The sequence below is a fragment of the Trichoderma breve genome (assembly GCF_028502605.1).
Source record: "Trichoderma breve strain T069 chromosome 7 map unlocalized scaffold00008, whole genome shotgun sequence".
Lineage (NCBI taxonomy): Eukaryota > Fungi > Ascomycota > Sordariomycetes > Hypocreales > Hypocreaceae > Trichoderma > Trichoderma breve.
The window spans coordinates 154,240-169,879 of NW_026611594.1; the positions used below are offsets into that span (position 1 = coordinate 154,240).

At 51.2% G+C, this 15,640-nt stretch overlaps 5 protein-coding genes across 5 annotated transcripts; 2 read left to right on the forward strand and 3 right to left on the reverse strand.

The window, feature by feature from the left end:
* Positions 1-292: 292 nt before the first annotated feature.
* Positions 293-1,552, reverse strand: T069G_11153 (uncharacterized protein; the record flags this gene model as incomplete). The annotated part of the gene is made up of 1 exon (XM_056178358.1): positions 293-1,552. One exon carries the CDS (start codon positions 1,550-1,552, stop codon positions 293-295), a length of 1,260 nt encoding a protein of 419 aa, XP_056023232.1.
* A 1,192-nt stretch (positions 1,553-2,744) lies between these two features.
* T069G_11154 (ATP dependent DNA ligase domain-containing protein) lies at positions 2,745-5,783 on the forward strand (the record flags this gene model as incomplete). Its single annotated transcript, XM_056178359.1, has 2 exons — positions 2,745-2,854; positions 2,906-5,783. 2 exons carry the CDS (start codon positions 2,745-2,747, stop codon positions 5,781-5,783), a joined length of 2,988 nt encoding a protein of 995 aa, XP_056023233.1.
* A 251-nt stretch (positions 5,784-6,034) lies between these two features.
* On the reverse strand, positions 6,035-7,885 carry T069G_11155 (corA-like mg2+ transporter protein domain-containing protein; the record flags this gene model as incomplete). The annotated part of the gene is made up of 2 exons (XM_056178360.1): positions 6,035-6,179; positions 6,267-7,885. The coding sequence occupies 2 exons, from the start codon at positions 7,883-7,885 to the stop codon at positions 6,035-6,037; spliced, it is 1,764 nt and encodes a 587-aa protein (XP_056023234.1).
* An 833-nt stretch (positions 7,886-8,718) lies between these two features.
* On the reverse strand, positions 8,719-10,363 carry T069G_11156 (uncharacterized protein; the record flags this gene model as incomplete). Its single annotated transcript, XM_056178361.1, has 2 exons — positions 8,719-8,894; positions 9,031-10,363. The coding sequence occupies 2 exons, from the start codon at positions 10,361-10,363 to the stop codon at positions 8,719-8,721; spliced, it is 1,509 nt and encodes a 502-aa protein (XP_056023235.1).
* Positions 10,364-13,453: 3,090 nt separating this feature from the next.
* T069G_11157 (lyase domain-containing protein) lies at positions 13,454-15,264 on the forward strand (the record flags this gene model as incomplete). Its single annotated transcript, XM_056178362.1, has 6 exons — positions 13,454-13,744; positions 13,801-13,812; positions 13,877-14,057; positions 14,140-14,252; positions 14,304-14,840; positions 14,950-15,264. 6 exons carry the CDS (start codon positions 13,454-13,456, stop codon positions 15,262-15,264), a joined length of 1,449 nt encoding a protein of 482 aa, XP_056023236.1.
* Positions 15,265-15,640: the final 376 nt, after the last annotated feature.

A 15,640-nucleotide genomic window follows, 5' to 3' on the forward strand; every position in this document is an offset into this window, starting at 1 on the left:
GTAGACATAGAGCGGATCTTTGGCTGGCTTCGGCCGGCTTCGGCTCCAGTTTAGATAGCATATCATAGCATTCCATAACAGGAGATTAAAAGTAATACTAATTTGGGAACAGGTGGCATATTGCAGAAATACGTCTTGATTACTATAGAATATCTCAGTATCTAGCGCTCATGGAGACCCCCAAGCTATGCCAGAAAGTCCCATTACCAAGGATAATAAATACAAAATTCGCTGTCAAGGAGCGCTGAGCAAATTAAAACGCAGAAAACGCAGAAGTCGGGTAAAGGACACTTCATCGTTGCACCTTATGCCGCCCTGGGGCCCGCAACTCAGATGGTGCCAGAAACTGTTGCCGATCGATGAATCTGTAGCAAAGCCGATGGCCAGCTCTGTAGTGCTTAACGATGGCTTCCCAGGGAGCAGACCATTCCTCCGTTAATCCAAGCGTCGACAAGAGCGCTTTCCATCGATGCGTAGGGGGCGTGCTGTTAACTGAGAAGCCGTGTATCAAGTCATCCAACTGTGAGATGTACTGCTTAAACCTGTCGGCACTCTGCGCTGTGGCCCGTAGGAGGCATATGGACAAGTCAATCCAGTATTGGGATGCGTCCAGGTCGTCGTAAGGATGCCAAAGGCTATAGCGGAACTCAAACGTGGGGCCATGAGTGTACTTTCCAGCGGGCCGTATAGCAAACGACGTAGCATCCCCATTGTACCCAAGAAGGCCCTTGGCGAGTTCGCCGGTTGAGCCAGCATCCCATACGAGTTCAAGTCTGGTTAAAAGGTCCATGTTGCGGAGGTCGGGAAGATGCTGTTTCGAGATAGCAGCCCTAAGGGGATCTTGTTGACGGGATCTTCCTCCAGAGCCATACCAGACGAGAGACGAGATTCGGGAACACGTTTCCATGGTTTTGACATGAGGATACGGCAACCCGTAAGAATTGGGGCAGACGCGCTCAAGCAACTCCTTCTCAAGAACCCACACCAGTGTCGTCATCTTTTTGGCAGTGAGCAGAGAGATTGGCATGAGTGCGGGCTTGACATGAACGTTGAATCTACACGTCGAGTTGACATGAATCAGGACTCTTGATCGGAATAAAGCAAGGATCCATTGAACTGGAGTCATCCTATCCACAGCTTCTAGTTCGCGGTAAGTTGGACTGCGAAGCCGCACGCCATACCATTCATACGCCTCGGGGCTGTGTCGCCTTGAATAAGTGGTGGGTGAGGGTTCGATGAGCCAGTGGCCCCCTAAGCCCATGGGCGGTCCATTCTCTTCAGAGAAATATTCTATGCTCGTATCGGGAGACGAAGGGTCCCGACAGATGGCTACGGACTCGCCCGCTCTCACCAGCAAATCCTTGCACTTGTCCAGGATAGCAGCGCTAGGGTCTTCTTCTTGGACGGGACAGGCCCAAAGTCTTGGGGGTCGCGAAGCGTCGTAATCGAATTCCGGCGTCTCTTGTCCGACCATAAATTCGATCACATAACTGTAATCAACAGGGAAGCTGGGCTCCCTGACAGCCAGATCCTGAACAATTTCGTCCGCCATGACTGCTTGTTGATAGAAAACGTTAGTTTGGGAGAGATGAGATGAAGATGAAGCTGTAACGAATGTAAAGTTTGAGAATTTTGTAAATGTACTTTGGCCAGGCAAGGCGCTGTAGCGAGTGTGATGATATTGGTATTCTCGCCTCTTGTGGTGTCTGTGAGAACTCGAGGAAGACAGCAAACATTGACCAAGTAGATGTCCATCCCAGTATAGACATCCCTCTGGGTACTCGCTTTCCGAAAGGAAGACGCTCTGTATAGCACTCTGGAAGGAACAATGCCCCCCTGCCAACCGGCAGATACCTCCTTCTCTCTTCTAGTTTGCATGTCGACAGCTAGGAACCACGGGGCTCAAAGGCTCCAAGTGTAGAGGTTTGGAGTAAAGAAAAGAGGCGGTTACAATAGCGGCATGTCACCTTGTGTTGCCCTCGCGATCGAGTTGCACTGACCACGAGTGCCATGATTCCATGAGGGACTGCACCTGCAAAAGGTTCATTTTGGCGGCGCTGAGATTTTGGCGGCTGCTCATATGGTAACATGTCGTCTTTGGCATGACTGTTGATTAGTCAAGATGAGGCCCGATTTATCCAATGTGTGGTTCATTCGGTGAAGTGGAAAGACAGTGTGATTTTGGAAGGCCGAGAAGATGAGATAACAACCAAGCAGCTGGATCGGGTCCTGTTGCCGACCAAGGCGCACATGTCAGTGTGTCGTGTGTCATGTTGCATGTGTCATGCAATTCAAGATTCTGTGCAATTGCAATTGTCTCGGGGAAAAGTCAAATGCCCAAAGGAGCAATAATTGCGAAAGGTGAAGCTGTCAAGACCACAAGATGTTGTGCATTGGATGCCTTGTAGAAGTACCGAGGTACCGTTACATAAGCAGCTGAGCCCCATTAAAGTGTGGCTTCCATGCAGGCAACAGCCTCTAGCTCCACAATTCCAACAGCAGCTCTAATGACTTCACCTCAACTAAGTGCAGCTGTATTTAAGCCCGGCTATAAGCTGTGAAGAGACAAAGACGCGACTCGCCTTGATTCACATTCGCTTCTTCACGTATTTATTTACTTTCTTCCATACAATTGCAGTCTCTCTAGGCGGTGGCATCCTGTTCAACAGCTACGCGCAACACGCCATACGCTGTACGCTATAAGCCACTCACTATAACAATTGATCATCTCAGCGTAGCGCGACATGAGCAAATGGTCGGCCAAGGAGCAAAAGACCCCCAACGAAGATGCGCTGAGGGAAGATGACCTTCAATATGGCACAGGGGGGATGACGGAGGAGGAATTGGCCGAAAAGTAAGTATGCCGTCTGTATCTGTTGTCGCATCACTCCTGACACTGATCAAGATATCCCAATAAGCCGAGGAATCATTCCAAGACGCTCAAGTTCTCAGAGCTATTCAGGGATCTCTTCAACCCATTGAATGACAACAAGAAGCAGCCCGCTGGTGGATCGGTGCCTGCCAGCAAAAAGGGCCCCCATGGACTGGCCAAGCTGTCGCCGCAGGAGCAGAGACGACACATTGTCGAGAGATTCATCACGCGATGGAGAAAGGAAGTCGGTGATGACTTTTATCCTGCTCTGCGCCTCATCCTACCAGACAAGGACCGTGATCGTGGTGTCTACGGGCTGAAAGAGAATGCTATAGGGAAGCTTCTCGTCAAGCTGATGAAGATTGACAAAAACTCCGAGGACGGCTACAATCTCTTGCACTGGAAGCTGCCGGCCCAAACAACCGGGGCACGTCTAGCTGGCGATTTCGCCGGCCGATGCTTCGAAGTCATCTCGAAACGGCCAATGCGCCTGCAGGTGGGCGACATGACGATTGCAGAGGTCAATCACCAACTCGACAAGCTGGCTGCCTCGAGCGGAGAATCCGAGAACCTTGCCATCTTTGAAACCTTTTACAACCGCATGAATGCGGAAGAGCTTATGTGGCTCATTCGCATCATTTTGAAGCAGATGAAGGTGGGCGCTACCGAAAAGACGTTTCTGTATCTGTGGCACCCCGATGGCGAGGCTCTCTTCAGCGTGTCGTCAAGTCTCAAACGCGTATGCTGGGAACTCTACGATCCCGAGTTTAGACTCGAACAGGATGAGGCGGGTATTGCACTGATGCAGTGCCTCCAACCACAGCTCGCCCAGTTCCAAATGCCAGCCTCGTTCCAAAAGATGATTGAACTCTTGCGACCGACGGAAGATGACGCCGAGTTTTGGATAGAGGAAAAGCTGGATGGCGAGCGCATGCAGATGCACATGATGGAGGATCCCAGCCATCCAGGAGGGCGACGGTTTTGCTTCTGGTCAAGAAAGGCCAAAGACTATACCTATCTATATGGCAACGGTCTGCTTGATGAAAATTCTAGCTTGACGAGACATTTAAAAAATGCCTTTGCGCCTGGTGTTCGAAACCTGATTTTGGATGGCGAGATGATTACTTGGGACATGGGTGTTGACAAGATTGTTCCTTTTGGTACTCTGAAATCGGCAGCCATAGCGGAACAAAACAACAAGTCTGATTCGAATGCGGCCGGCCACCGCCCCTTGTTTCGGGTATTTGACATACTGTACCTAAACGACAAGCAATTGACCCAGTATACCCTGCGCGATCGCCGGAACGCTCTGAGCAAGGCAGTCAAGTCAGTACATCGGCGGTTAGAAGTTCACGAATACACAAAGGCAACATCAGCCGATGCCATTGAGCCGCTTTTGAGAGAAGTGGTTGCCAATGCATCAGAAGGACTCGTGTTGAAGAATCCACGATCCATGTATCGTCTCAACAGCCGCAACGACGACTGGCTAAAGGTGAAGCCCGAGTACATGTCGGAATTCGGCGAGTCGCTCGACTGTGTCATTATTGGTGGCTACTACGGCTCAGGAAGAAGAGGAGGAATATTGTCGAGTTATTTGTGCGGTCTCCGCGTGACCCAGAACCACATTCAGGCCGGTGCCAACCCAGAGAAATGCTTTAGCTTCTTCAAAGTTGGCGGCGGCTTTCGAACAGAGGACTATGCCGAGATTCGGCATCGCACTGACGGCAAATGGATGGAATGGGATCCCAAAAACCCGCCTTCAGAGTACATTGAGCTGGGTGGTGGTGAAGCCAAACAGTATGAACGGCCTGACATGTGGATTCGACCCAAAGATTCTGTTGTAGTCTCTGTCAAGGCCGCCAGCGTTGGCCCTTCAGATCAATTCGCTCGAGGCTTCACATTGAGGTTCCCTCGGTTCCGACGCCTACGACTCGACCGAAGCTGGGATACATCATTATCCCTGGAAGAGTTTCAAGAGCTCAAACAGAGGGTAGAAACCGAGTTGAAGGCGATAGAAATGACGGTGGAAGATCGCAGAAGGCGAAATCCGAAGCGAATCAAGAAGGAGCTCGTCATTGCGGGCGATGATGCGGCACCTCCTCAATACGAAGGCGACAAGTCGAAGCTATTTGAAGGTCTCGAGTTTTGCGTGCTCTCCGAGTCCCTGAAACCATACAAAAAGACAAAAACACAGCTAGAATCAATCATCAAGGAAAACGGCGGCTCCATTTCACAGAGGGCCGCTGCAGGCACAAAAATGGTTCTCATCGGTGACAAGAAGGTGGTCAAGGTCGCCAGCTTAATCAAAGACGGAGACGTGGACATAATTCGACCAAGATGGATCAAGGACTGTCTAGAGCAGCCCAACGGAGGATTCCTGCTCCCGTACGAGAAAAGTCATCTATTTCATGCGACGGATGCCTTGGTCGATGCCGCGGCGCAGAATACAGATCAATTTGGCGACAGCTACGCACGAGATGTAAGCGTAGACGAGTTACGAGAACTGTTGCGCGACATGCCCAAACTCGAAAGAATGGAATCATTCGACAAGGTCCTGTTCCTAGAACAGCTAGAACAGCACGGCAAAGACGTCACCACGCTACGAAACTTTATGTTCTCACGCTGCAGAGTGCTCTTCTACCTTGCAGACGACGCAAAGGAGAATACCAAGGATAAATGGGAGCGATACATCCGATATGGCGGCGGGTCGTGCAGCCAGGAGCTAGACGACGAGACGGTAACGCATATTGTGGTGCTGGGAGACGATGTGATGGAGATTGGGGACGTGGGCGACAAGTTACGCTCGAGATTGAGTTCAAGGCGGAAGATGCCGAGGTTGGTGAGCGAGAAGTGGGTGGAGGAGAGTTGGAGAGAGAAGACGCTGCTTGATGAGGAGCGGTATATCGTCTGAATGGGTTGCTGACTATTCAGCGTAATGTAATGAGATTATGAGATTTGTTGTCTCCTTTGGTCTATGATGGGTATTCTCAGCGCCATCCTCAAGACAATGTTATGCAAATAATAAAGGAATCATGATTAAACTAAAGCATCTATATACCAAGACGGATAACATTAAGGGTATCTCGACATTTTCCACCATTATCCACAACAAGACGTCTTTTTTCCTCTCCTCAGACTAAACAACAAGAGTAATATCCCAAATCACCTCGTCTTCCTCTTCGCCTTGTTCCTCTTCCTGTTACTCAACACCCTCTTCCTCTGAATCACACGCACAAACCACGCATAAATCATTTCGCGCATGAGAATAAGCACCGTCGCAAACGCCGTTGGAACAGCACAAGCCCAGCTACAAACATCTCTTCATTAGCTTCTTCATCCTTTCACCTCCTATAATACACACGAAACAAAAAAACAATAAGGGGAAAAAACTTACAAGTACCATATCCCATTATTAATCTCAGGAAACCCATCCGGCGGGAAGTTCTGCCCAAAGAACCCCGTAATAAACGTCAACGGCAAAAAGATAATCGTCACCGTCGTCAGCTGCTTCATGCTCTCATTCTGGTTCGCCGAAATCGTGTTGAAAATAAGATTAATCAAATTCTCGCTGCTCTGCTTGCACTGCTCCAGCGCCTCCGTGATAATGATACAATGATCGAGGACGTCGCCCAGATACGTGTGCGTCATGGGCGTGACGATGACGCCGCTGGCCGGGTTCTCTAGCTCGAGGACGGCTTGCTCGTGGGTGAGGGAGGTGCGGTGGTCGCGGAGGACGTTGACGAGGTTGTCGATGGGGTTGAGGAAGCGCAGCATCTTGTTGATTTCGCTGATGCAGATGTAGAGGTTTTTGCACTGCTTGATGCTAGGCGAGGTGAGCACGTCCAGCTCCAGATCGCCAAGCACGTCGTTGTAAACGGCTGTCAGGGGAATGGCCAAATCGATAATGGCATCGATAATGGCCTGGACAAGCAGCGAGGCATCGCAGGATTCACGCAAGACTGTACCCGGGTTGCTAAGACGGGTAACAATTGGTCTCTCCACATCTCCAGCAGAAACCTCAAAGAAGGAAATAACAGTGTTGTCCGCCGTCAGGAAGATGGACACTTGCTCAGCCGCAACAGCCAGGTTGAGCGGCGCAAGGATCGAATTCGCCTCCATGTACTCCGTTCGAATCTCATTCCCCGAAGCATGATACCGCTGCAGCGACCGAATCATGGATGTCTCATGCAGCTCTGGCGTCTCAGACAGCTCCGTCATGCACTTTGTAACAGTCCGCTTCTCAGGATCCGACGAAGAGCCCGACCCAGGAACCTTGCTCTCCTTGCTGCGGCCAAACCCACGAAACAGGTTCTTGAGCTTCGTCGTAGACCGTGACGATAAGAGGCTGCTCACGTCAGAGTCATCGTCCTCGTCAACGAGATGGACCAGCTTCTGCAGCGTCATGACGATAAAGGCGTGGCTCGGGTACCAGTCGGCCTTAGTCCTGTTCCTAATATTCATGATATCCTCCAGCGCAAGCTTATGCAGGCCCTTGTGCGCGCCAACCGCCTGAATCACATCCCAAGAGAGCCCATTGATATTGATCCAACGGCACTTTGCCCACTCCTCCTTTGGCTCCGTCAGAAACGACACAAAGCCATCATTATCAAAGTGTTTCTTGGCCATCCTGTCCTTCGAAAAGTCCACAACGGTAATCTCGCACGGCGCGCTCAGCGTCGGCATCGAAGCATGTCCGCCATCAGGCAAATTCGGATCGAACCCAGGTTCCGAGCCGGGCTGCCAGCCTGGACGCTCTGTGTAGGTAGCATCGAAATCGAAGTCGTCGGTGTCGTCAATCGTTCTAAAGGTCATGACACGACTGCTTTTTCGACGGCGCAGGGGTGAAAACGGTTCACGGTGAACCGCCGTGTCGGAGCGCGAGAGTCGCTGCACATCGGCCTGGGGAGGCGAAGTCGAAGAGTTTGTGTCGAGGCTGAGGTTGTAGTGGACTCGATTAAAGGCCGGCCTCGTCGACGGAGACACGCTGGCCTCGGCTTCGTCGATGGGCTCCATGGCGGCCTGCGAGAATCGTCGAAAATAATGTTCAATTCAAGGGATAGATAGAGAGAGAGAATCCGTCAGCTCCCTTCTCCTTCTTCGCGCCGCTCTAGATAGCGGCGATGGGCGATGTCGATATCGATGCTGTTGAGATGGATCGTCGTTGGGCTTCAACCTGACTCGAGCGCAATTGTCGCTGCGTCAAAACTCGCCGCTTATCTTTCTTCCATCCAAATTGGCTTCGCCCTCAAGGACAAACAAAGATAAAGAAGCTGCATTCACCGCATCGCCAGCCGGATCGTGTCATCTTATTGATAAAAACAGGATTAATAACCCAGAGGTATTATTAGCATGGAGTGCTGACCCAGGGCATGTTCGCTTCGAAACAATAATAGTACAAGTAAGGCAAGCCCCTAAGGCCACCCAAAAGTTCTAGGCCAATCTTAGTGACGTTGTTCTAGCGATGATCTAGCGGCGCTGGCCAATCACGGCCCGAGATGAGGCATTGATGCGGCAATTGGTTCCGCGTTCCATGATTTCACGTTTACAAGTTACAAAGCTCGGAATTGATTGTGCATGTCCATCCATTGCTGGTCGTTAAAAAAAATGAATATCCATCCCGTCATCGTGATCAACGGCGAGACTTAAGAAAGAGAAACAACGTTCTACAGTACAGCGGTAGTAAGTAGTACATATTATACAGTGAAAAAGCCCTTCATCCTCCAATTCTCGCTCTGTGCCTGTGCCTTAGCGGCTGACTCCAATGCATTGATCCAAAACTCCCCCCTGGCTCTCCGTGAAACGAGCCACTCTCACTCTCACCCTCATTCTCACTCTCACATGTTTTCTTACAGAATCTCCACCAGTTCAAAGGTTTGATCCTTCTGGCCACTGCACTGCGCAGACTCCACCCGGTCAGCGCCAGCAACCAAGCAAGTCGTGTTGGTGGCCGAGGCGGGAGTAAGGACGATGTTGTTGTCGCCCGCCTTGAAGGGGAACAGCTGCGAAGTCGCGGTTTTGCCACCTGTTGAGGTTCATCGTTAGCATTTGATCTCTTGTGAAACTAAAACGGTACAAACGCGATAACTCGCATGCCCTTAGATCGGGTGGATCGAGCAGATCACCGAGATGGGGTGGGGGGAATGATGTCAATGACTTACTTCCATCGGCGCGTCCACCGCAAGAAAACATGATGACCTGGTCGTTGGCGGCTCTGCGGCCATCAAAGTTGATGCAGCCGTTGGTGAGCACACTAACAAGCAGCGCCTCACCAGCCTGGGCGTCGTCGTGGACTCCCTTGGTGACAACGTCAAACTTCTGGCTGGCGTCTTCGCTGCAGGTAGCCAATCCAACGGGGATCAGGTTCTCGCGGAAATCACCGGCGGTGGGGTTGACGAAGAAGCAGCGTCCATCGGCGGCTCGGATGTTGACACTCTCCAGGGGTCGAACGGCGCTGGCATCAAATGCCTGGGCCTCGGCCACGGCAGAGGGGTTCAGGGTGCCTCCAGCTCCGGAGACGGGCACGGGGGTCGTTGGGTTTCCGGTGATGACGGGAGGAGGAGGAGCTGCAGTGGTCTGGGAGCTGCCGTCGCCTGAGTTGTTGACAACGGCGTCACTTGTGGCAGCAGCAGCAGCAGAAGTGGTAGCAGCAGCCTCCGCAGTCTGACTGGCATCAGCTGGAGGGGGAGCTCCGGCGGTGACAGTGGTAACTTCAGTGACGGTAACAATCTTGGGAGCAGAGCATTGGGCGTCCTCGTCATTCGTCGGTGCCGCAGAAGAAGCAGCAGCAGCAGCGCTCGTCACAGCAGCCGCCGAGGTAGAAGAGGCAGCAGCCTCAGAGGTGGCAGCAGCTGAGCTGGCGGCGGCAGAGCTGTTGTTGTTGCTGTCATTGCCAGAGCCTCCAGCAGCAGCACCACCAAAGGTAAACTTCTGAGTAGCGTCGTTGGCATTACAGTCAGCAATATCAATCACATTGCCCTTGGCAGCAAAGCACTTTGTGGGATCGTTGCCAGGGGCGAAGCTCAGCGGGCCATTGCCTCCAGTAAAGGCAAAGAGCTGAGAGTTGGTGACTTGTCCGCTGCCATCAGCTCGTCCACCGCACGAGAAGAGAAGGACCTGGTTTCCGGCCGCACGTCGGGGGTCAAAGTTGAAGCAGGCCTGTGTCTTGGTGCTCACGATCAGAGCCTCGCCCTTTTGGTCGTTGTGGACGCCAGAGGTGATGACGTCCCAGCCCTGGGCATCGTTGCTGCCACAGTCGGTGATTTGGATGGGCGTCAAGTTGGCTCGGAAGTCTCCAGAGAGGGGGTCAACACTCAGACACTTGCCATCAGAGGTCTTGATCTGGACATTGGAAAAGGCGCGGGTAGCAGTGTCGTCCCTGGGATGGGCCTCAGCAGTAGCAGCTGGGTCCAGAGAGGCCACCTCTCGGAATTGGATGGGGCCAGCAGCGGCAAGGGCTGCAAAGAGCACGGCAAAAGTCGTCTTGGAAATCATTTTCGCTCAGTAAAGAGTGTTGTGTAATAAAGAATGATATATCAAAGAACGGGGAAAGGAGAGGCTTAGAAGTAGAGAAGGATAGGCTTTTTCACGAAGAGAACGTTGTAAAAATCCGCACAGCAGATGGCCTCGTCAAAAGGCAAGAATCGAAAAGAACGAAGAAAAAGGGAAAGAAAAAAAGAAGGAAGCGAGCACAGCACGCAAAGTGAAGCTATTCAGAGCAACTGCCAGAACTCGAGAATCCCCTCCCAAGACTCGGCACCGCGCCATCTCTTTATATATTCCAGGTCAATCTCTCTCATACTATTCAGTTGCCGCTAGTGCTCGTCCAATCCAGGGTCTGCTCGTCCAGGGTCACATTCGCCAAGACACACGCGAACCGCGGCTGCAGCATCGCTCTTTGTCGGATCGAGCCGACAAAGAGCGTATTTCTTTGATCCCCTTCATTTCGCGGCTCGGGGTCTTTGTCGGCGCCTGGTGGCGGACCATGTGGCCATTTGGGTGTCTTTGCCGCAAAGCCCATCCTGGCCCTTTGAAAACGAAACGCTTCGTCGGGGTGCAATTGGGCCGTCACCGTCCTTGTCCAACGCGAATCGTTTCAGCGCCGCCATCTAGACGGATGTGAGACGACACGGGGGTTTGTTTCGGCGTTTTAGGTGTTTGGAGCCTCCAGGGGTGGTGGCATCGCCTGTGCTGTAAATCCGGAGCCAGCCGGCCACAAGCACTAAAAGCAGTCGCTGGAGATTCGAGCTTCTGGGGGAGCTTAGCGCCCAGCCTGTTAAAACACCAGGTCAAACCAGATCAAGCCACATCGCGAATAGCCGCTGGGGCTTCAGTTCCATTTGTCTCTGACAGGCTCAGCTCAGCTCAAGACTGGATGCAGGAGTTGCTTGTGGCTTGAAAGCAGCCGCCGTTGAGGCGTCACAGCAGGGCCTCAGCTCCCGACGGCTTGCATATGCGCCAGACTGAACAATGCACAAGCGCAGCAATTGGCCCAAACCAGCTCCAGCTCCCAATGCAGCATCTCCAAGATAAGAGTGCAGATGAAAAGTGTTTCTCTCTCGCCACGATCTGGATCCTGCATGACGTCGTGGGCCACATGCAAAATGAACCCCCCTGTGCAAAGTCGTTTTCTGAGCTTCTTTTGCAATTCGACATGAAACTGAAACAAGTCAGTCACTGCCAAAAGGGGGTTTGTCGTCTCAGGGGTCATGCTAGCAAGGCATTTACACGCTTGCAATGACACTTTGGCGTCGTGAGAGTTTCCAAACGCAGCAACTCAGCTCCGCAAAACGTTCTCAAATGCAAACACGACGGGTTTCCAGACAACTCGGGGGCTTTGTTCTTTCTTCACTTTAATTTTTCTTGCATTCTTTGTTTGTCTTTCAGGGGTCGTAGGCTTAGTTATACCCCGGCCACGCAGCCGCTCTCTGCTCAGATGGGCAGCGGTTCTCCCAAAACTGGTCGCAAAAGGCCGCTCTTTGAACAACAATCGTGTTATGCCACCACGGCCCACATTCGTCGTTCATGTGGAAAGGCAGCTGGTTGAGCCCTCCCCCTTGCCAAGCCTCCGGTTCGTTGATTCGATGGATCTCGGACATGATCTGAGCACATGAGGTGTGGCATGTAATGGACCCGTAGCATCCGCAGTGGTATAAGATCAAGATGTATGTGCACATGGTATGGATTGTCGAAATTGAAAGGACGCCTTTCCTTTCCGAGTGGTGTTCATCTCTGGTCTTTATAGTTAAGGCCGTCCAGCTCGTCGACTGAACGATTGCAACACGCACCGCTTTGCTTCTTGCAATCTGACTCGAAGGTACGTGTTCGTGAACACCGTCAGTCGGGTTTGTCATCGATATGGGGCAAAACAGCAGCGCAAGCCACCAAGATTTGTGTGTCTTGCGCGTCTTGCTCGGTCATGCTTCAGTCAAGTGTCTTTCGGGATGAGGTGGGAAGAGAGAAAGAAGAGGGCACAAGAGATTGATATCGACAGTTTGTGAAATCGTGTGATGACTACAAACGCAAGCTTCAACGAGGTCCTCGTGTGGTATTTGCTCGTAAGGGAACCTATCCCAGACCAGATGCTGCCTGTCGACAGCACATCTCCCTTCCCACAGTTGTAACACGCGGCATGCTTTGTTCGTCTTTCTTCCCGCAGGATGCCACACAAGGCGCCCTGGCAGTGCACAGGCTATGGATGGCATGTTTGCACCACCTGGTTGCCCTGAGGCGGCGGGAAATAGGGAGGGCCAGAGTCAATCCATGTAACCAACCAGTGATGCATGCACGCCTGCCTAATCACATACAGTCACCCAGTTGTCTCGATTCTTGGTCCCAAGCTCATCCTAGAGTTTGAGCTTTGGTGAGACGTACATCAGTATATATCCCTACCTGCTTCCCCGAATCTTGTCAGCCATGAGATAATATGAGCTTGATGCTGAATGGGCGTTGAATGGGTAGTGGAGGCATGAGAGTATTGCTCAGCATGGAAGCAGAGGTGCGTGTTAGCAAAAGGTTCAATTGTCATTTTGTTGCGAGAACGTGTAGAAGTTGGCAGATTGAAGTCGAAAATGAGGAGGGAATCTTTAGTAGGTAAGGTAGTCACTGTATGTAGAAGGAACACTCGACCCTGTCGAAGAAGTACTTTCCCAAGAGTATCTCCATTACCAACTGTATTCCTTAGACCCGGGCGGGAAAACAACACACAAAGAACATGTCGAGTGAGTGTGTCTCAGCCAATATCTACGCGCGAAACAGCTCCTCTAAATCCAGCAGATTCTGCAAAGCAATCTATTAATGGCTTTTAATTACCCAGCCTACTTTATTTAGTCTTCTATAGCATGTCGTCGACTGTCTCTTAGAGAAGATGTCGTCACATCCATTGTTTGCTTTTAGTCGCTAAAACACCAGAAATCTGGGTCACGTGATGGTAGCGATAAGCAGATAGGGTTGGATCGGAACAAAAGCGGAGCAGACTTTTGCTATAGTTGACTTTTGCTAGAGCTTTGTGAAATTTTTGTTTCTTCCTGTATCGGAGCTATAACAAACTTCAATTGTTATAATTGACCAACCCGGGAATCCAAGATGACGACCGTTACTAAGGAACAGGGCTCCAAGGCGGAGGGCAGCTCTGCGTTCGATGCCTACCAGACGTCTCTTACCACTCGCTACTGCAGCCCCGCCATGTCGAAGCTGTTCAGTCAGCGCTCAAGACACTCGACATGGCGAAGGTTGTGGTACCATCTTGCTGAATGCGAAAAGGAGCTCGGTATCAACACCATCACTCCGGAGGCCATTGAACAAATGAAGGCCCATCTTGTGGTTACGGATGACGAGTTTGAGATTGCTCGAATCGAAGAGAAGATTCGCAGACATGTGAGAATCCCACTTCATGTATCTGTGTTACAACCCATTGCTAACCAGCCATCTAGGATGTCATGGCGGTAAGGCGTCCGCCGATAGCTGGTCTACCGGCCTCTAATGGCTCATATATCTAATTCTGAGTAGCATGTTCACGCCTTTGGTGTTGTTGCTCCAGCTGCGGCCGGCATCATCCACCTCGGTGCCACAAGCTGCTTCGTCACTGACAATACTGAACTCATTCTTATGCGCGATGCCCTAGATCTTATTGCTAAGAAACTGGCCAAGGTTATCTCAAACCTGTCATCCTTTGCAGTCAAGTGGAAGGGTGAGTGTTTGGAAAGCGACACGCCCAGTTCTGGCATTCTACGAGGGTGTGACCGAAACGGCTCTTGCTAATCATAATTTAGCGGAACCTACTCTTGCATACACGCACCTTCAGGCGGCCCAGTTGATCACCGTCGGAAAGCGTGCGGCCCAGTGGGCGCAAGATCTTATGCTTGACCTCCACACTATCGAGCAAGTTCGTAGTGAACTCAAGTTCCGAGGCGCACAAGGAACGACTGGTACTCAGGCCTCCTTCTTGGAAATCTTCCAGGGTGACTCCGCGAAATGTGACGAGCTGAACGTGCTTCTCTGCAAACGATTCGACTTTCCAGGCTGCTATGATGTGTCTACTCAGACCTACACCCGCAAGGTGGACTTGATCATTGCCAACGCCGTCGCGGGTCTTGGTGCGACAGCCCAGAAAATCACGGGAGATTTGAGGCACTTGGCCACATGGAAGGAGATTGAAGAACCTCATGAGTCGTCTCAAATTGGATCTTCTGCCATGGCATACAAGGTCAACCCAATGCGGTCCGAGAGAGTTTACAGTTTGGCGCGCGAGTTGATGTCTAAGCCAGCCAGCTTCGCCAACACTCTGTCCGACCAATGGATGGAGAGGACCCTTGATGATAGCGCAATCCGCCGAATCGACATCCCAGAGATGTTTTTGCTGGCCGATGCAATTCTGCTTGGACTTGACAATATTTCAAGTGGATTGGTGGTCTATCCCAACCGGATTGCCTTCCGGGTCCAAGAAGAGCTTCCTTTCATGATCACAGAGACGGTAAGTGTTGAAACCTTTTAAACCATTGTGCCGATAAAGCAACAAATGGAAGCCTTGTTACCTCCCCCTTGCAAAACTTTTGAGTGGCAACTTACCAAAAATATCTCAGATCATTATGAGAATGGTTGCTCAAGGAGCATCGAGACAGGAGACACACGAGCAAATTCGTGTCATTTCCAACCAAGCTGGCAGCGTTGTGAAGAACGAGGGCAAGCCCAACGATCTCGTCTCACGCATCCAGAACAACGAATTCTTCAAGCCCATTTGGGGTGATATCCATGGCATGCTCAAGGCAGACCTTTACATTGGCCGTAGTGCCGAAATTGTCGACAAGTATTGCGGTCCTGGGGGAGTTGTTGAAAAGGCGCTGGCGCCATATGCAGCGTACATCAAGGGCTCTAGCTCTGCGGAGCTTAGTGTCTAGAGTAAGTTCATCTCATCGGGTTGAAATGACAGTCCAAGGCATTGGAGGCTGTGTTACGGATTTGTGTATTTATACTCCGTAAAAGTTCATCAAAAGTCACTCTCTATACTGTCTCTATACTGGGAAGTAGGGGACACCGAACAGTAGCATCTAAATAACCGTAAGCAAATCATAGAAACGTAAAAAATAAAGATTGATTTCAAAGTAAATACTTGATACATATTTAGTGACATCAACAACGTAACATCGAGGTCCACCAACCCCGGATTGCAAGTGCCGCGCCAATGAGGAGCATTCAGGAGAGACACAAGAGCAGACAGAAATGGAGTTGAGAGTAATACGGTGCACAGTAATCCAGCACAGACGAATTCATATG